The following is a 23,103-nucleotide window of genomic DNA, read 5'->3' as shown; positions in this document are numbered from 1 at the left end:
TGGGCGTTTTTGGAATCTTGTTTGTGACAGAAGTGAAATGAAATGGAGAAGGGATGGGGTTGATATAGTTGAGATCGATTGAATGTGGCCAGAGGTGCAAGCATGAATCTTGTTGTCGCTTTCCTTTATCCAGCTCACAACTCTTGTTGGGAGCTTGACATGCCTCTCTGAACAAACCCACATGAAATTATTAAATGGAAATTTTGTATAATTTTCAATTGGTAGCACACAAAATATCACAGATCGACTTGAAGAAGAAAGCTTCAAAACAAAGCCTAACACCTACAAAAAGGGGCATTCCCCATTCCCCATTTCACAGTTTTCATCCTTCCTTGCTTTCTCTTCCTCTTTAGCCTCCCAAGCCTTTGTTTTCTATAGTCGAAAATGAGAGAAATCTTGCACATTCAAGCCGGGCAATGCGGTAACCAAATCGGAGGCAAGTTTTGGGAGGTAATGTGTGATGAGCATGGGATTGATCCAACTGGAAAGTACAATGGGAATTCTCATCTTCAACTTGAGAGGGTCAATGTCTACTACAATGAGGCTAATGGGGGTCGATATGTGCCTAGAGCTGTGTTGGTGGACCTTGAGCCAGGAACAATGGACAGCTTGAGGACAGGTCCTTATGGGAACATTTTCAGGCCAGATAACTTTGTGTTCGGCCAAAATGGAGCTGGGAACAATTGGGCTAAAGGGCATTACACAGAAGGAGCTGAGCTGATCGATTCTGTTCTTGATGTGGTTCGTAAAGAGGCAGAGAACTGTGATTGTCTACAAGGTAATCTTGAACCTGTATCTGTCATATATAAGCTTTTCTGATTAATTTCCTCTCCTTTTACCTGACTAATATCCCATGGCTTTGATATCTTGGTAAAGAAGGAACTCAAAATGGGACCTTTGCGCATATTATATTGCTAGGTTCAAAATGGGATTAAACTAGTCTAGCGTTGACATTTTTTTGTATTAATTCTCTGCCCAAAACCATAGAAAAAGCACAAGCACAAAAGATGTAAGATTCAACCTGGTCAGCAGCTATTGGGCTCAACTTGTTGGGCTAAAGTGACACCATGCTTCGATATCAGCATTTTTTTTTTTTTTTCCCTTCTATCCTAATTCCTAAACATGTATCCCGCAGATTTGAGGTTCCAAATTAGAGAACTAACTTCTAAATTTTTGCTCTAGCAATTCTAACCCTAAAATGTTGAACCACAAACTTTCATACTTGAGAAATACTGTTACATTTCATTTAATCAGATTCAACGACAACTTATGTTATCAAACTATTTCAATGATAGAATTATTGATAGTATTCATTTTAAAGTCCATTTCATTTTTCTTCTTTATAAAAGTTCTATTTTTGAAATGCAATGATAGAGATCTATCCAACATGAAACATGAGGAGTACTACTTATGTGAAATATATCAATTCAATTAATGGAGTGTTTTTGTTACAGGCTTCCAGATTTGTCATTCCCTTGGAGGTGGAACAGGGTCAGGAATGGGAACCCTACTGATATCAAAGATCAGGGAAGAGTACCCTGATAGAATGATGATGACTTTCTCAGTCTTCCCTTCCCCTAAAGTCTCAGATACTGTGGTTGAACCCTACAATGCCACCCTCTCTGTTCACCAATTAGTGGAAAATGCAGATGAGTGCATGGTCCTCGACAATGAAGCCCTCTATGATATCTGCTTCCGAACTCTCAAGCTCACAAATCCAAGTTGTAAGTAGCATTTTCAGCTTCCTACTAAAACTTGCATCCGATATACATGGTATATAGTTTTGTAAATATTTAATTATCGGTAAGCACTTCGACATGTTATAGTCAAAAAACTCATCTAGTACTACCATGTATGTTGTGTTACTAAATTATCAATTTGAACCATAAGTTACATGCATGGGACGCATGAATCTAGTAACATAACATACCATATATACTAGATGCACGAGTAGTCGATCGCAAGAGAGATTTAAATATAGTGACGATGCATTTAAGAGCTAGTTTCATTTCAATGAATTTTTTTTAAGTGTAATTAACTTGTCATATGCATATGGGGTTTTTACTATCTGAACCTACATTTTTACAGTTGGTGATCTGAACCATTTGATCTCCACAACCATGAGTGGAGTCACATGCTGCCTCCGCTTCCCAGGACAACTCAACTCTGACCTCCGAAAACTTGCCGTGAATCTCATCCCCTTCCCACGCCTCCACTTCTTCATGGTTGGTTTTGCACCCTTGACCTCCCGCGGCTCCCAATTCTACCGTGCCCTCACCATCCCTGAGCTCACACAACAAATGTGGGACGCCAAGAACATGATGTGCGCCGCAGACCCCCGCCACGGCCGATACCTCACTGCCTCAGCCGTGTTCCGTGGCAAGATGAGCACAAAAGAAGTTGATGAACAAATGATCAACATACAGAACAAGAACTCCTCATACTTTGTGGAGTGGATCCCAAACAATGTCAAATCAAGTGTTTGTGACATTGCTCCAACCGGGTTGTCCATGTCCTCCACATTCATGGGGAACTCGACCTCGATTCAAGAGATGTTTAGGCGTGTTTCAGAGCAATTCACAGTCATGTTCAGGAGGAAGGCCTTCTTGCATTGGTACACAGGAGAAGGTATGGATGAAATGGAGTTTACTGAGGCTGAGAGTAACATGAATGACTTGGTCTCAGAGTATCAACAATATCAAGATGCTGTGGCACAAGATGATGAGGAAGAGTATGAAGAGGAAGAGATGGAGAACTGAGGACAAAACTAAGTTTTGGGTTGGGAAGAAAAATCAACTATATATGTAATGTTATTGGCTCTCTATTGAGCTTAATTAATTTTGAGCTTATGCAATTGTGCTTGATTATTTTGCTTATCAATAAGGGGGGTTATTGTAAACTGTTCATGGGGATTTGTTGTCATCGTGATGTTGTGAATATATGATGGTTGCATTTTATGTAATTTGTCATTCTGATTACCTCTTAAGTAATGTGCAATATTTCATGGATAGATAGGAAGAGTAATGGACAAAGGGAAAGGGAAAGGGAAAGGGGAAGGGGAAGGATTAAAAAAACAAAAAAAACAAAAAGTAAAAACATCTTAATGCGGTGAAGGTGGATCGAACACCTGACCTTCAGATCTTCAGTCTGACGCTCTCCCAACTGAGCTATCCCCGCAGTTGTTATGTTCTGCTGTTCGATTTTATTTGTTAGTAAAATGAGTTAATACTATACTAGGATGCTTGTTACACTTACACATGACCAATAATTATTTTGTGGTCTGAAGTCTGAACCTACATCTGGCTTGTTAAGTGAACGAATCGAGTAATACGGTGTACAACTTGGCTTGCTACCTTTTTAAAAAAGTGAACTCGACTCCTTTAAGCAACAAGCTATGCTTGATGCGACTAAATTACGAATTTTTTTATATATATTGTTAATTCTAAATGAAAGGCTAATTAATTATTGTTAACTTCTCCGATCTAGTCAACTAGCATTTTATCTAGTGGATGAGATTCCAACTTTGAATTGCTCCTCCTTACTAATACTAGCCTTCATGTATACATGCTCCGCAATTTCTTTTTTTTTTTTGAGAAAATAAACAACAAAATGAATGGATTAAAACAATTATTGTATAGAGAAAATAGTGGGAGCGAAAACTTAGTTGTGAGATATTTTTTTTATTTTTTCTTAATCAAATTTTATTTTACAATTGTCATATTTACCCCTTTGATTTAATTAGTTTTCAAAGTTTTTTAATCTTTTAGGTATATATCTGTCGAAATTTTTGGTTTTAACTAACAAATTTTCTTCTCTTAATAAAATACTAGCAGTGGCCTACACACAGCGTGTGAGGGATTTTTTTTTTTTTTTTTTTTTTTTTTTCAGTGTGTGTGGTGTAGGTAGTTAAAAATTGTGGAAACTCCTACCACGTCTCCACTACATATAATTGAATTTCTGTTTTTATTTTTTATTTTGTTAATTGACTTTACTATCCCTATTGCAGTATTGCTTATTTCTGATTCAAAGTATCTTAATATATAAGGGGCAAATTGGTAAAAAAAATCAGTTATGTAGAGCAATCTCTCTTTTCTTAATAATAGTATAGAGATAATAAATAGAAAACTTCATAAAAATTTTAAAATTAAAAAATCGAGTAAGCAACTCAGTTACCGAATTCGTACAAATATTTTATTTCAATTATTATTTTTGTAAGAAATATAAAAGTGAAATTGATTTAGCCATATAAACTGTGCTTGAGCAAACAAACCAAGCTTCATAAGTAATTAATCACAGTTTGATCCTAATTTGAGCAATCTCATGACTCGAGAGCTTACAAACTTACTCGTGGAGCATACCAAATCTCAAGTTTGGCTTCTTTCATTTACAAGTCATGCACGTTCAAATTAGCTAAACTCAAACTTAGCTCAATATGAACTCGAATTGTACCAACCAATTAATGTACAATCTTATTGCAATTATTGTTAAATCCTGTGGTAAACTTGTGGTTATAGCTTATAAGGTACATTGATAATTTGTTAAATATAATTCTTCTTAAATATCCTTCTGTTCTGTGGTAACAGTTATCAAATGGGTCCATAGCTCAGTGGTAGAGCATTTGACTGCAGATCAAGAGGTCACCGGTTCGAACCCGGTTGGGCCCTTTTTTCATTTGTTTGTGTTTCTTTCCTTTTTCTTTATTTTGTTTATTATTAACCCCGTTTCAGATTTTTTTTCTCTTCTTCATTTTAGTCTTCTAAGCTAAATTTTCTCAATTACCATTGGATTTAATTTTTTTTTTAATTAATGGAATACTGAAATTCAAACTTTAAACCTCTAGTCAACAAAAAACTTTTTTTTCTTTTTTTTTTCTTCTGTGCGAAATTTTCCCAATTACATACCATTGGATTTATTTATTTTTTAATTACTGGAATACTGAGATTCAAACTTTAAACATCTAGTCAACAGTTTGTTGGAGAGAATAACCAAATGCTAGTTAGTGTTAGATTCAAACTCTTGATGATACAGTCCCCACAACCCTAGAACTCTTTCATCAAATTTTATAAATACATAAAACCTGGAACTGATCCAATAGCCGTCACGTTCAACTAAGGTTTGAAACCTAGGATATCCACAACCCTAGAATTTAAGCATCGATCCGATGAAGATGATGCCGATAAAGATGGTGATATCAAGAATATACTCACGGCTCACTGCTTGTTTTGGCCACAACGACGATCATGAGATGTGGAGTAGTAGGCAAATCCCAAATGATGTCATGGGATTAGTTCTGCAACGCCTACCTCGCCCAGATTACATCCAGTGTCGTGACGTATGCCCTACCTGGCGAGACATAATTGATAGCAGCTCTGTTGCCCCTCATCACCTTCTGCCATGGCTTTTACTCGATTCCAAACATCTCTTCTTCATCAAAGACGGTTTCCTTCTTAGTGACCACCGGAAAATTTCGACACTCGTTAAGCCACGATGTGTTGGATCAATTGAGGGGTGGTTGATCATGCACGAGTACGTTAAGAAAAGCCGCTACTTCTTGAACCCGATTACAGGTGCTCGAGTCATACTTCCTTCATCAAAATGCATTGAGAAAGAGAAAGTTGTAGCCTCTTCGGTACCAACAAGGAGAGAGCACTGTTATGTGGTGAGCCTTAATTTACTTTCTGGCCGTTTGGCTTTTTGTAGGCCGACCGACCAATCATGGACTCCCATCGAAGCTTTCGAACCCGAAACTGAGAATGCCCTCGATTTTCGAGATGTAGAAATAGTTGCGGGAAAACTATATGCTGCAACTAGCAGTGCATTGGAATTTCTAATGGTGTTTGACATCAATTTGAATGGGGGCGTTCCTAGCTATACAGCTGAAAGGGTAGTTATGCATTACCCTAGTGATGGTGGGATAAAACTTGACTATAAGATGTACTTTCGGACTTGGTACCTGGTAAAGGATTTTGAATCACATGAATTGTTTCTTATTTTGCGTAACACTGCTCTAGCCCAGGTGACTGAAGGATTTCAAGTGTTGAAGTTGGAGCACTGTGATAGTGGTGGTGGTGCTCGTTGGGTGGAGATTGTTGACCTTGGTAGTCGGATATTGTTTGTGAGCATGCTTAACAATAAATGCATCTCTTCCGAGAGAGGTCTTAGTGGCTCCAATGATAAGGCGCTTGAAAGAAATTGCATTTATTTTGCTTTTGATTGGCATAGTACTGAAACATCACCTATAGTCGACTTTGGGGTGTTTTCCCTGACAAAGAGGAGCGTCAAACCCTTGAGTTGTCCTATAAATCATTTGAGCCGAGAGTTGAATCAAATTGTGTGGTTTACACCAAATCCTTGGTAGCTAGGTTAGTTTAGTAATCCTTGGTGACTTATGTCTTCCATTATGCTCAAAGATTTTCAGTTTCATCACTCTAGGAAGTGCAGATAGGCTTACGAATTACAATTGAAAGGTCCACCAGTGGAGTGAGTTCTTGCTCAACCCTCAGTCCAGTAAGTTTTAATAAGATTGATTCCTTGCTCTGAGCAAACACAGTGCACCAACACACCTACACTGGTAATGCTTCTTTTCTTGGCATTAGTGAATGTTTGAAATCTTTCCCTGGCTCCTATTGCTTATCGCCAAGCAAATACGGTAGCGCTCAGTATGCGTTGACACAGTTGCGAAAACTTGTTTGGAATCATGTCCTGATTTTCTTTTGATGTAATGCTTGCTGATTGTAACACCCATTGATTTTAATATAGGTTATTTCCTCTCAAGAATGAACACACCTTTCCACGGCAAAAAAATTCGTTGTTTGCTTTGAGCTTTCTGTCCAATCCAAAATTGAAAAAGTTTAACATTCATTTTGAATGACCCCTTAACCAGATGGTTTCCAGTTTCTACATGATTTTCTAAGATGATTGAGAATCAAAACCATGACATGTTTTCCAGCCAACCCCAAATTACCTGCATATCTAGAAGACAGACTCATATACACCACTTGGTGCGGCAGCACGGGCATGATTTCCACAATAAGAAACAAATTTTATTAATGAGCGCTAACATAACATAAGGAGCTGATGTCATGTCGACAGGAGTGACCATGACAAATGGCTCTGTACATAAATTACAACCATGGTAATAGCAATTTTTTCTATTCACCCTGTCAATGCAACAACGTCCACAACAGTTTGAACCCTTTACAAAAATAATGTTCCATATGCATCATAGTAATTTCCCAAGATTGTTGTATTGGAAACAGGTAAATGAACAACAATGAAGGGCACATCTGTCGTAAACAACGTAAGTGTCCATGTTACTCCCACACCAAAGAGACCAAACCAACCCATCCAATAGTATTGCAAAAAAATGCTTCAAGATCACAACAAATGAACCAGCCACGCAAATAGAAGATAAGGATCACATCTACTTCAACTCTGAGGCTTATCTTCAAGACTGATTAACTTTTGAGTCTCTGATCAAGTCACCAAAAAATTGAGATCCCTGTGTCTGCAGTCCCTTGCTCATCTTTCAGAAAAAGAGAGTCCAATAAAAGGAAAAGAGACTCAGGTTTGATCTTCACTACTAAATTCTCAAGCTGTTGCATTCCTTTTAGTTTCAAGTACAGAACCCTCTCTGAGGGCTACTTGTGCCTCATCATCCCTTCCAAGTGAAAAAAGAGCTGCAGCTTGCAAATAGGATGCAATGTGCCAAATAGGGGAAATCACTTGGGCTTGTGACGCATCATTCAAGGCTTCCTGTGGCATTTCACTCATGAGATAAGACAAACTACGGCGTGCATAAACTGTCGGAGAAACCATGGTCCCAACATCAATAAACTGCAGGTTACATGAACAAACTGTCAGCTTGATGGCAAATATACTCCCTTTCAAATGGGGAGAGGACATTGGGCTAGGTTTTGGGCTAAGGGTTAACGGAATTGGAATGGTTTAGCCTGAGTTTGGACCAGCCAATTTAAAAAGGTAAGTACAGGCAGGCCCAACTACATGCCTTATCATACTTATAAGCCCAACTATAGGCCTTATCATACTTATACAAGTTTGAAAACTTTATATGGCACTCAGTCTTTACTTGTGCAAGAATTGATTGCCAAATCTGGACATGTACTCATAAAGAAGGGCAGCTAACAAAATCTAACCTGAGTGAAGCAATCAATTGCAGCTCTGAAATCTTTATGACGGAAAGAAACATCACCCTTTTTCTTCGAGTTCAACGTGTCCTGCATTTGGTTGGTCCACATCTGGAATGAAAGCTGAAAGATAGAAGAACTCCTGATTAGCATACTGCATACCACAACCTATAACTGAGCAAGTAATGTAGTGTGATACAAGTTCAATGGCATATGTAACTGCAAGACAAATGTACCCAGTAGATGACAAAATCACAAAAAGCATAATACATCAGTCTGGACAAGCATAATACAATGCTGCATGGTTTAAATGTGATGAGAAGACAAGATTTAAAAAAGAAGCGCACAAATCTATTATTGTGCATACTGCAACTTAACAAGAAGCACATTCCACTTGAACCAGTGAACGTAGTATTAAAGCTAAAAGTTATATCATAACTAATTGGTTGATACTATGTCATTTTGGGGGTATAGTCATATATAGATCTCAAAGCAACTTCATGTTTTTTTTTTCCCCTTTTCTGGCTAAACATGCATCTTCATGTCACTGAGCACAAGTACTGATGAAGGATCAAAATGTGTCAGGCCAATACATCAAAATAAATTCTGTATCTTATTTAAATAGACTAACTAAAAGAAAATAAAAATGAAAAACATAAAAACAAAAACAAAAACAAAATTGAGCACCACTATTGGAAATCAGAAGGAACTATCGACATAATACAAAGAAATAAAAGACAATAGAACTGAAAGATTAGTATAGTTGATTATGGAGAGAAGTATCAAAAGCAGAATGGTAATTATCGTAAATAACTAATTAGAGTACTTAGCTATCCTCAAAATTAATATATCAGATACGAACCTCAGTCGCTGCTCCTTCATCATCCTTATATCCAATACTTTCTAAGATCTCATGGATGGCCGTCAAATCCATCCTCACACAAGCTTCACCAAGCGGTGATAGACTAGGTAAAGCTGCTGCACCATGTGGTATACCCATCAATACATGAGAAGGAACCTGCAGAAAAATTTACTTAAAGCTCATCTAGATAGCAAAGTACCGTTCAACTTTTCATGATGAAGCACAATGACATGATCTAATGTTTAGGCTGATTGTAACAAGCAAAAACTAATAATTAAAATATAATAACAAAATAACACATAAAATCTGTACATAAAGTCATAAACAATAGAATGATGTACAACGCTTCTGGAACACATAAATTTTTCAAAGCCTGCTTAATGGTAGTGGTATAACCCACATACCCAAGAGAAATTGAAATAGTGAAAAAATCACAAAATTTGATATGTGCCACCGTATTGGAAGAGAAGACCCAACCACAAAGAATAATACCAACCTCAGTGTCCTTCTGGAGAGGAACCAAAGCAGCAACTAATGACTTTGGATTAGGACGCTCTCTGGGTTCATATTGCAAACATCGTGAAGCTAAACGTACTAACTCAGTTCCCTCATCATTTGTAAATTGGCCTTCCAAACAAGAATCTGTTAACATCTGAAGATTCCTGTCCCGAATAAGGTCGAGTGCCTACAACATTACACAAATTAGATGTGAATTTCCATAAAACCAAGAACTTAAATGCTCAAATGAGAACCACAATTTCACCAAAAGGACTCTTATGATAGAGCACATGCATTTTAAGCGATAAGGAATGCTGGAACCCTCAACCTTCAAAAGAGTTCAATGACCACGATAATGGAAAACAACATTCCACGAACAACTCATAAATATAATTTTAGAGACTGAGGATTTATGGAATATTACTTCCTTGATCATACTTACTCCTAATCAAAGTTCAAGTATGGTGCACGTACTAAAACTACTCATAGAATAAATACAGGAAACATCATAGTGGTGCATAAATTTGACATCTTGAAAGCGTCTTATTGCAAAGGAGACTTACATGGCTTGGAGGAATATGTTTTCCACTGAGAAGGTCAAGCAAAAGGGTGCCAAAGCTATACATTACACTCTCTGCAGTTACTCTCCCTACATAAAGATCAGATATATGATATTCAGAAGATAAAATAACCAAAGAGCATCAACAATTAGACTTCACAGAGAATATTCATTGGTGGTGAGGATTCAAAAGCCACTTGAGTATGTTATATTAGACATATAGATAAGAATAAAAATAAATATAAAATATCTGCCACAGATAATGATTCAGTGACAACATTAGAACCAATAGCAACAAAATACATTATATATGCATGTATGTGAAACAAGATGGAAACCATATAATGCCTTCACCTTTACCATGGAAACATAAACAGAATCAAGGTTGGCAGGTACGCACAAATGTGTGGACATAGGTGCGAGTGTATATAAAGAAATAAGAGATTGGAGTTCTAAAAAATTGCCCTTATCAAATAGCATATATACGCATATCTGAATAATTTAGCCTACTTCATGGAACAATGTAAAATTATGCGAAGTTATAAAATAACTGGTGGCCCACATCATAAAAGCTAACTGTTTGTCTTTAAAAGGTTCCTTCTTCTCAGAAAGAAAAATATCTACATAAATAATTGTCAGTGTGTTCATCTTGAAGCTGAGAAAAATTACATTCTAAAGATATATATACCTGTCCTTAGATACTCGGGAGGAGTAAATGCCAGATTTGTGCTGTAGCTTTTCCCATCTCTACTGTTTTTCATCATACCAAAGCATGAAAGTCTAGGGTTTCCCTCCTGAGGTTTGGTAAGAACAATTCATATCAGACTTAAACTACAATAGAGAGCTAAAAACTATACTGTAACATTAGCTTGAAGATAAGAGAGAATGAAGAGGTACTTACATCATCAAAAACTATTCTATAAGCATTCAAATCGTGATAAAGGGCACGTCCTCTACTGGTACAATATTCAAGAGCCTGTGCAAGATATAAAGCCACCCGTAACCGCATTGCCCACTTCATGGGTTGGGTTTCCCCTGAGTGAATACAGAATAAAACTCAATACTGAACGGTTTTGTCTTATAAAAACCAAATAGGGGTAACGCAGAATACAGAAAAGATGTCAAAGATAGGAAAAAATAGTCATAAATTCTTCAACTGAATGGAAACTACACTTGAATGTGGAAACCGGAGAGAAGTCAAAAGATAGATATTACTTTTGTGCCTACCCCGCAATAATATTCCAAAGAACAAATAATAAGAGGCTTTTAGAAATAATCGAATGGGAAATATGACCAAACATATTGTCAAATAAGAAGCTACTGCATCTTGAAAACAGAAGTGATCATGAAAATCTTAGCAACTGAACTACTACTACTAATTTTATCTTTTATGTTTTGTTAAATAGGATTATAAATACCTTAAGCTCCAATAGTGCAGAATTATAATTAAAGGGTTATATGTTTAATGGTATGTTAACCATAGATAAAAGCAAGACACAATTGCTTGATAGAGAAACATAGACACTCAAACTTATATATATACAATTTTCCATCACTACTGAGAGCATATCAGACTAGAAACAAAAACTGAAGACAGAAAAGATAATGGACTTACAATGAAATAAATGCTTTGCCAATGTATCGTTGGGCATATATTCAGCAACAAGTAACCTCTCATCACCTTCGCAACAACAGCCAAGTAAATTTGCTAATCGGATGTTGCGGAGCTGCCCCACAGACCTTGCTTCTTCCTAAAATTGAAAAGGTGAGGGTCAGAGAGCAAAAACTAAATAAAATATAAAATATAAATATAAAAATAAAAATAAAAAGAAGGGAAAGGGGGAAGGTGATGCATTAATTACTATCTACAGATTGCAACAAATGAAAGATAGTACAATCCAGATAATGCCCATATTTCTATTACTATCAACAGATTCGAATATTGCAAGACAGTACACTACAGATAACGTGCATATTTCTATATATTTCAATAGATATATGGCGTAGGTGCAAACATCATTGAACTACTTAAACTCAGTGGGGCATCCAATTTCTAGACATGCTCTAAAAAAATTGAACCTCTCGTAGTATGAGAGGGAAATAACTCAAATTATCAATAGTTTAAGTGATAGTTTTGTATGGAGAGGGAAATGATGTATTACCTACTGCCCTAAGAATTAGAATTTTTCTTTTTAAGTTATTTAGCAATCAGCATCATCAATTGGTTAAAACATCTATAGTCACTACATAATGAGTTTCTCTTTTTTAATAAAATCTTGTTTCTCAAAAGAAAAATTATGGGTATTTTCAATAGGCAACAACAAAAAACATCAACGTGAGAAAATGTGAATGTGGATCAATGAAATAAAATTTCAGGTTGAGAAATAGTGAGATCAGAATAATCAAGAATCAAAGCATGCTTACCAAAAATTGACGAGAATCGGGCCAAGCTGATCTATTGAATCTTTTGACAGCAATCCTTCTTTGATTGTCAAGCTTCCCCTTGTAAACAACATTAGGGGCTTTCTCCCCATGTTCAGAAACTATATTCTCAACAGCAAACCCTGATGTCGCTGTCCTAAGTTGCTCAATTGTGTATTCATGAAATGCAGGCAAATCAAGTTCATTTCCTTCCTCATTTTCTACAAAAGAACAACAAACTAAGACATTTGCAAACACTCTAAAAGGAGCAATAATGTGAAAAGAAAAGCCACTTCAAGGGTTCACTTACCCACAGTCTGGGGCTCAGGAACTGGTACATTATCTTCTGGACCTCCACAACACGCATAGAGCTTCGAACACCCACACCCCATCCCAACACCAGAATCCAACAGCAAACACTAAAAATTCTCTAAGCTTCAAATCTTTCCAATAGTTTGCAAACTCAAAACCCTCATCCACCTCAGTGCCAACCCATTAGGCTCTTCCACTTCGCAATACCTGTAAAACATTCATCACCCAGAATCTACAATCAGATGGAAAACCTCAAAATACCCATCAAAGTCCAGCTCATTCTCTCCATTATATGAAACTACCTTTAATAATTCTCCACCAAAAAAAAAAAAAAAAGGAAATCTTTTTGTGACAAAAACAGCTTCTTTCCAATGTTCCTTTCCGCAGAAAGCAAAAGATGCAATCACAGGTCAAAAACAAATCCAAATTTCAAGGATTCAAGTCAAGGGACACTTTATTCCTCACACTAGTGCTCAACACCCGAATAAGCACAATGAAGCTAGCCATGAACAATCAACAAATCTCCAAACACTCAGCATTCAGCTAAAACAAAACCACACCTCTCCAAACTCTCCAATCTCACTATGATCCAAGCTCCAAGTCAAATTGAGTCCACAAATAGTAACTCACCCAAAATCCCAACTCCCTCAAACACCAAAAAAGCTCCTTCCTTTACGCACAAACGCACTTACCCACTTCCCAAAATCACGCAAAACAGAGACCCTTTAGCTCAAATCAAAGATCAACCCAACCAAACCACACTATGCTACTACAGAAGAAAACTCACATAACCCCAAAATGAAACCCAAAAAACTCAAAAAAAAACATGGTTAAAGATGAAAGCTTTCATTACCTGAAGGAATGAGCGAAGCAAAGAAATGACCTTCACGATTGGGTCAAAGGCAATGAACGATTTTGTTTTCGTTTCTTCTTCTCAGGTTTATTTTATTTCTATTTTTGCCTTTTTTTTCCTGAATTTGGAAAAAATAAAATATATAAATAATAAAAATGTGAGTTCAGACTTTGGACATTGAGAGTTTGAAGGAGTTTGAATCCAAGAATCGTCCTCGTCTTCTTCGCTGTCGCTTCGGTGCTTTGCCTTTCTCTGCTGGTGATGACTGAAATTGCTGAGCTTTGAGATTTAGATGAGAATTCTATATATTATAATAAAAAGTTTTAATTTTTTTTTTTTTTGAAATTTAAATATATTCAAGTTTTTATCGGTGGGTATTGTTGTGGGCGTGTGGGATTAGTCCTTACATTTCTGTATTTCCACCGACATGACCCCTTTTTTCTGATTTTCCCACACCCAAAAGCCCCCATAATCAATTGCCCCCAGCCAGAGCTCTAAAGGACAAACCTTCCCCACAAAAAAAAAAAAAAAAAAAAATTAGATGGAAACCCACTATCTTAAAAAATAAAGAACAATATATTTTTTTCTAGAACAATAATCTTCATAGTTGTTAGGCCCCGAAATGAAGTAGTAATAGTACAAAGGTCAAATTTTTTTATGAACTATAGCTCAAATGGCATGAAAAATGATGACAAGGGGTTAGCACGTTTATTTCATTATCAAGATAATTACTTTTACTTAAAGTTGTTTTTATTATTTTTTTTTATAGAGTGGGAGTCATTTATTTCGTGAAATTTAAATGGAATCTACTTGAAATGTTTGCTTCATTTATATGATTCCGGAACAAAACATTCTCGCCTATAATTTAGTCTCTCCGCGTTATCTATCTTTCTATTTTATTGTATTCTTTTTGAAATTATTTCTGCATAACGCATGCTTATATTTACATGTGCAAGAACATTATCGTCTATTTTTCTTTTGCAATATTTGTATATTTGTTTTATCATATTATTTTTGTTATTCAAGTTTATATAGTGTCTTTGATCAAAAAAAAAAAAAAAAAGTTTATATAGTGTCCAATGCAGTTTAGGAAGACAAATCTTGTAAATATTTAGAAATAACTTGTTATTACATTATATATACATATATATATATATGGATTATACATTAGTTATATATTTACCTGCTCATTTGTGTAAAGATAGTTCAAAATATGTATAATTTAACTTGTCTAATGGTATAACAAAAGTTTAGTACATTCATGATTGTTCGCTTTTGTAGTTGTAAACTTTTGCTTTCCCCTCTGGCATTTGGGTGGTTGGCATGTTCACCACTTTCCATCCCGAATGTCTTACTTCAAGATCTCTTATATCAATATTAAATTATGTTTGCATAGAGTATTGAGTATCAGCGTATATCTAGAAGTTGTGTAACATTTGACAAAGAGTTATTCTTTTTTTTTACATAAGAGATTTATTTAGCAATAAGTGAAAGATATTGAAGTAATCAAACATTTGTATAACAAAAAAAAACAATGGAGGGTGTCTTGCCACTCTCACATCTCACTTAATTTATAAGATTATAAAATTGTATATCAACATTGCTTAAAAAGTAAAATGCTATCTTTTATACAAAACATGTAGTACAAAAAAGAAGATCAGTAAAACAATTACTCACTTAGTTTAAGTGTCACTGAGTTTGTTGTTAGTGTAATTATAGCTACACTATTGTAACTAAAGTGACAACATCGACTTGCGAAGTTAGAGTGATATTAGATTTTCTAATTGTCTTGTGTACGTGTACTAGTTTCACTAAGGGACACAGGAAAGTTTGGAAAACATTCAAAGTGAATTGGTCCATGACAAAGACTTGACTCAACTAATCCTGTAATGGAATCTTCAAAGTTTATATGCCTACAATCACGTAGTGCAACAAAAACAGAGGCTTTGAGACCATTTTTGTAAAAGGGTTGAATTCCTACTTGTACTGCACCTATATGCAAATACGTGTAGTCTTTCTTTTTGTGTTCTGCTAAAGTTTTTAGAGTTAACATTTGAATAGTTTGATGGTCAGAACCTACTTCAATTGTTTGTTCTTGAGTCTTAATCGAATATAAAGTTTTGAAGTCAAAAGTTCCTACTTTGTATATTTCGTTGTAGCTTTTCTTGGGTAGTTTCCAATTTCCTACAATTTCAGTTAGGCTATGAGAAGACCATCTTTTATATCTTCTGCAAACTTTGAAAAATTAAATTAGAGTTGAAATTTCATCCTGCCACTAGACGGTAGCGACACTATGCCAATAACCTCATCAGACGACAGAGCTCAGACGACAGACTGGTTGTTTTCTGTCGTCTGATATATTTTAACGACAGACAGTGCAAAAACTGTTGTCTGAATATAGCAACATACCATGGTAAGTTAGTTTTGAGAGTTAGGTTTATCTTCATACAACAGTTATCTGTCGTCTAATCAAAGGAGATAAATTTGATTTCGGTTTGGGTTATATCTGTTTTTTTTGTTAGTATTTAGACAACATTTATCTGTCGTCTCATCAAAGGAGATGAATTGACCTTTTAAGTACCAAATTTTTTTGGCACAACGTGAAGAGATAATGAGATATAGTGCCAAATTTTAAAGATTTCTCTCTCCCCGATAAATCTATCAAAAACTCAAAAGAATGGTTTCGCTCCCCAATTTTCAGATTCCCTCCTCATCCAATTTTCTTATTCCCTCTTCAATTTTCAGATTCCCTTTTCACCCATATCGAACTCCCTCTTGGCTTGCTCATTACAACAGAACAAAAAAACAAATTGATTTCCTCTCCTTCAGCTCTCCTTGACCTAATTTCGCTCAATCAACCTAGATTGAAGATTGAGGACCATTCTCGCCTCCGGTAACTTTCGATCTTAGTTTCTTCAATTTCATTCCAGATCTTTACAACTAATTGTTCTTGCTTTGGCTAGGTCTAATAGTTCATTTCGTACTGTTTCTGATTCAGTTGATTTAGGAACTGAACGAAAAATTTGAACTGATTCAATTGGAGAGCTGATCTCTGGGCACCTCCTAGCCAGAAGCCAACATCAGTTTCTATCTCCGTATCATGCACCACCGGTTGATTTGCTTAAGGTTTGTAACTTGTTAGATCTCACCTCTGTTGATATACATGTTTAGTATTCGGATCTGGAAATCTTTTGAATTTCTGATTTGCCATTTTGGATTTAGATAAGGATATGCTATTATTTTTCTCTGTGGCTTTTATTCTACCACTAGATTATATTCTCCTCTTGCGCAATTAGATCCACGTCTTCTGATATGATATGAAGATTCAGCTAGCTGATCTCTTAGAGTCTAGTTTATCTATCTTTGGCCCTTATAGTGTTCTAGTTGGATTACAATTGTATCTGAAAGAGTCCAAGAGAATAAAGTATTAATTTTTTATCTGTGGAGAACTAATATAAGGTGTGTGTTAACTATCAATTTTTTTTTTTTTTTTTTGCTGTTTCTTTATTTGGTGCGCATGCAGAATCATGGAAATCCAAACCAGTCATGAGCCTGAGCTTGTATTAAAAAACTTTACAACATGCGTTGGTCATCATATTGGAAGGTTACAATCCTTATCTCGTTTGAAGGTTGCAGATCATATTTTGCTTTTAGCTGATTTCATGATTACTTTGGCTGTAACAATTGGAGTTATTATTGTTCATCTTGCTGAAGCTTCTGTTAATTTTTTACTGGATTTCCTCTGTTTCATTGGAGCAATTTTATTTTGTTGTGGACCTGATGGTATACTTGCTCATCATTCTAATAGTGCAACAAATCTTTTATGTGCAGGTTCTATGGCAACAAAAGAAGTTGCTCATTGAGGGTGGCATTTATACATATATGAAGATTCAAGTTTTGGTACTCGTCAACATAATTCAATTCAATGAGACTGATAATAAATCATCAACTCTTGTTACATATCTGTTGCATTTCAGTACTAAATTTTTTACATACATGGTGTCTTCTGAAGTTATGATAATTTGTGATTATATATGGAGGGTTCAGATGTTGTATTCGATTAGCCATTCACCACTTATCTCTGTCACTATTTGGATAAAACTTCTGCTTGTCAAGACATACTTGTTGTAGATCAGAAACTCCAGTTTGTGATCCAGAGAATTTGAGGGATGCAAATGTACCACTTGTTTCTCTTTCCCTGTCAGGTACTGTCCTCAGTCATGTAGAGAATTCACTCATAATCTCCCCCACCTTGGTCAAGTTACCATCTTCATCAAGGGCTCCCAAAAAATACAAAACCTCTAGTGCATCCATCATTGTCTCAGGAGCAGGAGGATCCATGAAATCATAATGACTCAAATCCTCTTATACTAGGGCCCTGACTAAATTATGTTTCTTTTTGGTCCACTGATGTGACATAGGAAGGCAGGGTATTGCCACATCTACCATAGCATGCAGTTTATGTTTATGTCTTTATTCTTTATTGTATCATAATTGTAGATCTTAACATAGTCTTTCCCATCTTATACACTCAGGAATGTGGTCCTCGTTTTACACTCAGAAATTAACAGTCTTTTCCATCCTTTTGGTGAAATGTCCTCTACTGGTAACACATGTGAGTACTCGGATATGTTATTATGCATTTTGTTCTATTGTTTTTGACTTAGAGAAAGAAAATATGGACCAACTGAAGTAAACTGCAGGTCCTTTAACGTGAACAACTTAACTGGACCAATCCCTGCCTTCTTGGGAAACATTAGCACTCTAAAATACTTGTATGCTCTACCTCTATCTCCATCTAATTCTTCAATGTGTTTGTTAAATCAAGTTTAATTTTTGTTTGATTTAGCCTGCTTTGATGAAAAGGAGAATATGTTTTCAGGAACCTTGAGACTAACATGTTTTTCTAGAACTGTTCCTCCTGACCTTGGGAAGTTGGTTAACTTGCAGAATCTGTAAGCTCCTTCTTTTCAACCACAATTTGTTTTACTTTTTTTGTTTTTATTTGAAGTATTAAGTAGTTGAATAAGCAACTACCAACTGATTAGTTGGCTCTGGTGTCTACAACATTATTAGTACAAACAATCTCACAGGAGTATTGCATGTACGTGTCTAATTCTGACCTCGAAAAGACCATATTAAGGACGTTGGCCAAAGGTGCAGCAACATCTCTAAGCTTTACAGGTGATTAATTACTTGTACTTGTGCTAATTTTTTATTTTTATGTATTAGAATGAAGTTTACTGTTGGTATATATAATTAAGCAATGATAATTGTTAATAGTTGGACTGTTTTTAGTGTTTGTATTAAGAATTTCATGATGATTATGCTGATCGGCTATTGACCATTGAAGCCGATCAGCATAGTTGGTCAATCTTTTGTTCCTTTTGTGCTTTGAATTGTAGGAGTTCTATACATTGAAGAAACCAGCTATTCTTAACAATAAAAGTGTTGTACAAGTAAGTGATACCTCCTCAGTCATTTTCTAATATTTATTTTAACAAAGCAATGTTGGTACTTTCTCATTTTCTTAAATCTCCTCAATTATGGCTTCTAAGCTAGAAGTTCTAAATTCTGGGTATGTTTAATGCAGGGTTGGTAAACCTGAGAGGAAGAAGTCTCAGAGTTGGTATGCATTTTTAACATCTGAACCATCATCATATTCTAACATATACTTGTGTCTATATTTACTAGCTAATGCAAGCAGACATTTGCATTCTTTCTGTGCCTAGTTCAGTTTTAATATTTTGGTAACAGTTATTCGATATATGTGATTTTAGATTTGAGCTGTTCACATTTGCATTCTAAAGCTCAAATATTTATAAATTGATCCACATGTTTTATAATTTTTTTTTTCTATATCATTTACATTTGAGTTGCATATTCTGCATTACCTGTCGTCTGGCTTGCCTCTACTCATTCATATGGATTGAGGGAAGATGAATTGTGAAAATGTCATTTTATCTTTTAACAGTACTTTTAAGTTTAGAATATTAGTAGGCAATTATTATTATCTTCACCTTGCAATCTTATAGTAGCTATACAATCTTATAGTAGCTATAAACATATTTCAAACTGTTGCATGTGTTCAAAAGGCAGAGTGTTGATGATAAAGTTCAGAGAAGAAGACATAAGACATATCATTATGCTTTGTCTCAACCAGTTGAATGAGAGCTAGACTTATTTCTATTGTGAACAGTGGTCATTGGACGTTGGCTGTTGTGAATCTGGATGAAGAAACCATTCACTTCATGGATTCGTTAAAGAGGCTACTTCAGGCTAGATCGATTTTACTTTGTTGAATATTTGGAACAATTGATGTAGTTTGGTGGCTGCTTGAAGTGGTAGTACAGTTTTTGTAGTGTTTATCAATGGATATGTTGTTAGTGGTTTCTAGGTTTTTGATGAATATATGGTACAAAGTGATTTCCACTTTCTATATGAATGGTATATTTTGGTTTATATTTTCAGGTTCTGATGAATGTATGCTACATTACTGTGGTTTCCAGGTTTTAGAATGTATGTTGCTTTATTAAGAAAAGAACAGCACATTGAAGCCAAATTTTGTGGTTGTAAACCAAATCACACAACATAAAAAGGAAAACAACTGAACATCCAACAACAGAATTCAAGCAAAATTCTGTTGTTTGAAACAACCAGAATCCACAGACTAAGATAAGAGTTTATAGTCATAGTGTTATTCACACAACAGATTATTGTTGTGTAAAATCATTTCAAACGACAGATGTAACAAAGAAACTTTAAAATTCTACACATCAGACGACATTTTATTGTCGTCTCACATTAAAACAGACAATAGATTTTTTGTAAAGTCTGTTGCTAGAGTTTGACAACAACAACATTTGACTATCGTTCTATTTCATATCTAACCACATATACTTACAATTTGTGCATATTTAAGCACATTCAGACGACAGATTTGTTTTAGGTGTATGTCGTCTGAGTGAATTTCTGACGTCGGACTTTACCCGTCGTCTGAACGTCAATCAGATATCAGCTTACTAGACGACAGATTTTTTACATATCAGACGACGGTCATGGTCTGATGATGTTATTGGCATAGTGCGACCATTTGACAAAGCAACTAATACGCTGCCAACCTAGAGCATATAAGGCACATGGAGTGCATATCCTGGCACAAGGCCCTACCAGTCCTACACAACAAGTGTAGACCCTTATTTCACACCAAAGGCGCGACCAAAATAAACTGCAGTAAATAAAACTGGAAATAACATAACTAACTAAGGTCGGGCCCAAAAGAAGGACCCAAGCCCAAGCAACAATAGAGGGAACAGGAAACCCACAGACTACCAGCTGGGCTTGGCCCAACCCCACAACAGCCACCGCCGCCGGACCCTGCACAGAGCCGCCCCGCCGCCTTCGCTAGATCGCCGCCAGCGATCCGTCGTCGCGCCTAGGAGACCTGTCATCCCAGATCGAACACAAACCCTGCAAAAAAACCACCTTCGTCGCACCATAGAGAAGCCGTGTGGAACCAAACCAACCCAGATCGGGATCAGATGATCCTAACCAGATCGGATCGCTCCGAGTAGCCCCCAGCCACGCCGCGCTGGAGGCCTCACCGCCAGGTTGCCTCCAAGTCCGAGATCGAATCCGTCGAGTTGGCCAGCGAAGGGAGAACCAGAAACTAACAGTCGCGATTTTCCCCTCCTTCACCTCCCTGACCTCCACCGTAGCCTCTCCCATTGGAACGAGAACGTTGATGGAGAGACCCAGCCTCACACCAAACTCACTCGGAGCCCGGCAATGGCCCGTCCGACGACAGCGTAGAGGCACGCCGCCGGACAGGGGTGAAAACCTACTATTGGTCTCTCAGGCGCGTGCGACGCGTTCCAAAAGCACAAATGTTTTAAAAATTAATTTATCATCTGACGGAAACATAGTAGGAAAGCTGTGCTAAAGCTGGCAATTATGCTACGTTGTAATCGTGTTACATATCGAGTTATCTTTCCGTTATGTCACTGCTATTTAAAAGCAAATGGAGCTGCCAGTAGGGCGCTCTTTAATAGTTGGTGCTTGTTAGAATACAAGTATTGTGTAGAGATTCCTGATATTATTTCGGGACATACTCTAGTTGCTTATTGTAATAAGGGGTTTAGGCTCAATGTCCCCCCCTTGTATTCGATAGTTTCATTAATCAAGGCTTGAGGGCAGCTGCACCAGCCCTTCATTAAAAAAAAAAATTAGAGTTGAAATTGAGATAACCGATTTTGGCCTAACCAAAATTAACGTGCAATTCGGTCGATTTAAGGTAGTTGTCAATTTTCAATGAGAGGAGATCCACCCTAATTTAATATAGGAAACACTAATTACATATTAGTCAATTTTTTTATTATTGAAATTGAGATAACCGATTTTGGCCAAACCATTATCCAACGATAACGAGTTTGAATTGCCATTTCCCCCCTTTTATGGTATTGCTCGCGGAATTATGGAGAATAAGGATATTTGGACAATAAACACCTATATGCACTAAATCGATATTATAACAACAAAGAGTAAGATACTTTTTCCAAATAAGTTGAGTTGATGACTGTATGACAAATGTATTTAAAAAAAAACAAATAAAGTTACATTTGTTGATAAGCCATAAGTTTTAAAAATAAAAAACAGAAGCATCATTAATTTAAATTAGCAACATTTGAACAACTGTTTTATGATAATGGAGCAATCTTGATCTCTTCAAACTTTATAGTTAGAAAGCAGCGCTCTCAACAAACCCTAGCCATTTTAGGCTAGGATTTCATCACTTTTATCATGCAATTGCTAAGCTTCAAGGTTGCTGCTTATCAACACCACCATCCTTTGCTCTTGACGTCACCCTCCCTCAAGTAGGTCATGTGCAGAGTGATAGGTTCTACGACCGATTCTCGTCGATTGTATGCATAGGGGTTTCAATTAATCTCTCATGTCTAATCTTGCTGGTAGTTTAGGGTTCAGGCTGAGACAATCTGGATACTCTAGATCCTATGGTAGTCTGTAGTGGAACTACAGATCACTGCGTATTCCTAAACCTGGGCTTGATGGTGAGGTTACTATGGTGGCTGGGTTGGTTGCTCTTAACAATGGCAGTTCAGGGACTACATGATTGCCATGGTAGTTTCCTACGACGGTTGCAATGGTGTTGAGGTTGTTGCCTGGAGCCATTGGGTTTAGACCCAAATTTTCTAGGGCTAACCGTTGGGCTTGTGGGGCCCACACCCAAGTGTGGGCCTCATTAGATTGTTGCTGTTTCAAGCTCAATTTTGATAAATGGCAACATTTCACCATAAACGAGCAAGGGTTCGAAGAAGAAAACTGGTGTGGGGTAGGATGGCTTGCCCCTATTTTCTTTTTCCAAAGGTTATCCTCCAACCCTAATGGGAAGAGGGTGCAACTGCTTGATTATTTGCAGGTTGGTTAGCATATA

The 23,103-nt window shown here is 36.5% G+C and overlaps 3 protein-coding genes, 2 long non-coding RNA genes and 2 other non-coding genes across 7 annotated transcripts; 5 read left to right on the top strand and 2 right to left on the bottom strand.

Annotated features, from left to right (window-relative positions):
* The first annotated feature begins 229 nt into the window (after window positions 1–229).
* On the top strand, window positions 230–2,978 carry LOC133742566 (tubulin beta chain-like). The gene is made up of 3 exons (XM_062170249.1): window positions 230–778; window positions 1,455–1,724; window positions 2,089–2,978. Exons 1-3 carry the CDS (start codon window positions 385–387, stop codon window positions 2,757–2,759), a joined length of 1,335 nt encoding a protein of 444 aa, XP_062026233.1. The 5' UTR covers window positions 230–384; the 3' UTR covers window positions 2,760–2,978.
* Window positions 2,979–3,104: 126 nt separating this feature from the next.
* TRNAF-GAA (transfer RNA phenylalanine (anticodon GAA)) lies at window positions 3,105–3,177 on the bottom strand. Its single transcript has one exon. It is a non-coding gene; the product is annotated as a tRNA-Phe (tRNA).
* Window positions 3,178–4,592: 1,415 nt separating this feature from the next.
* Window positions 4,593–4,664, top strand: TRNAC-GCA (transfer RNA cysteine (anticodon GCA)). Its single transcript has one exon. It is a non-coding gene; the product is annotated as a tRNA-Cys (tRNA).
* Window positions 4,665–5,182: 518 nt separating this feature from the next.
* On the top strand, window positions 5,183–6,358 carry LOC133744888 (uncharacterized). The gene has a single exon (XM_062172917.1). The coding sequence runs from the start codon at window positions 5,183–5,185 to the stop codon at window positions 6,356–6,358; it is 1,176 nt and encodes a 391-aa protein (XP_062028901.1).
* A 663-nt stretch (window positions 6,359–7,021) lies between these two features.
* LOC133745125 (serine/threonine-protein kinase BSK7) lies at window positions 7,022–13,966 on the bottom strand. The gene is made up of 11 exons (XM_062173118.1): window positions 13,653–13,966; window positions 12,798–13,006; window positions 12,491–12,708; window positions 11,682–11,817; window positions 10,968–11,101; window positions 10,755–10,860; window positions 10,071–10,156; window positions 9,506–9,694; window positions 9,010–9,165; window positions 8,157–8,270; window positions 7,022–7,836 (listed from the first exon to the last, which is right to left on the bottom strand). The coding sequence occupies exons 2-11, from the start codon at window positions 12,877–12,879 to the stop codon at window positions 7,591–7,593; spliced, it is 1,467 nt and encodes a 488-aa protein (XP_062029102.1). The 5' UTR covers window positions 12,880–13,006; window positions 13,653–13,966; the 3' UTR covers window positions 7,022–7,590.
* Window positions 13,967–16,322: 2,356 nt separating this feature from the next.
* LOC133743077 (uncharacterized) lies at window positions 16,323–17,553 on the top strand. Its single transcript, XR_009862925.1, has 4 exons — window positions 16,323–16,545; window positions 16,651–16,778; window positions 17,176–17,256; window positions 17,484–17,553. It is a non-coding gene; the product is annotated as an uncharacterized LOC133743077 (long non-coding RNA).
* A 630-nt stretch (window positions 17,554–18,183) lies between these two features.
* Window positions 18,184–19,640, top strand: LOC133706802 (uncharacterized). The gene is made up of 3 exons (XR_009844726.1): window positions 18,184–18,267; window positions 18,356–18,427; window positions 18,535–19,640. It is a non-coding gene; the product is annotated as an uncharacterized LOC133706802 (long non-coding RNA).
* The last annotated feature ends 3,463 nt before the right edge of the window (window positions 19,641–23,103 follow it).

Source organism: Rosa rugosa, chromosome 4 (assembly GCF_958449725.1).
Source record: "Rosa rugosa chromosome 4, drRosRugo1.1, whole genome shotgun sequence".
NCBI lineage: Eukaryota > Viridiplantae > Streptophyta > Magnoliopsida > Rosales > Rosaceae > Rosa > Rosa rugosa.
The sequence above is the reverse complement of the archived record's forward strand: the minus strand, read 5'-3'. Positions and strand labels throughout refer to the sequence as shown.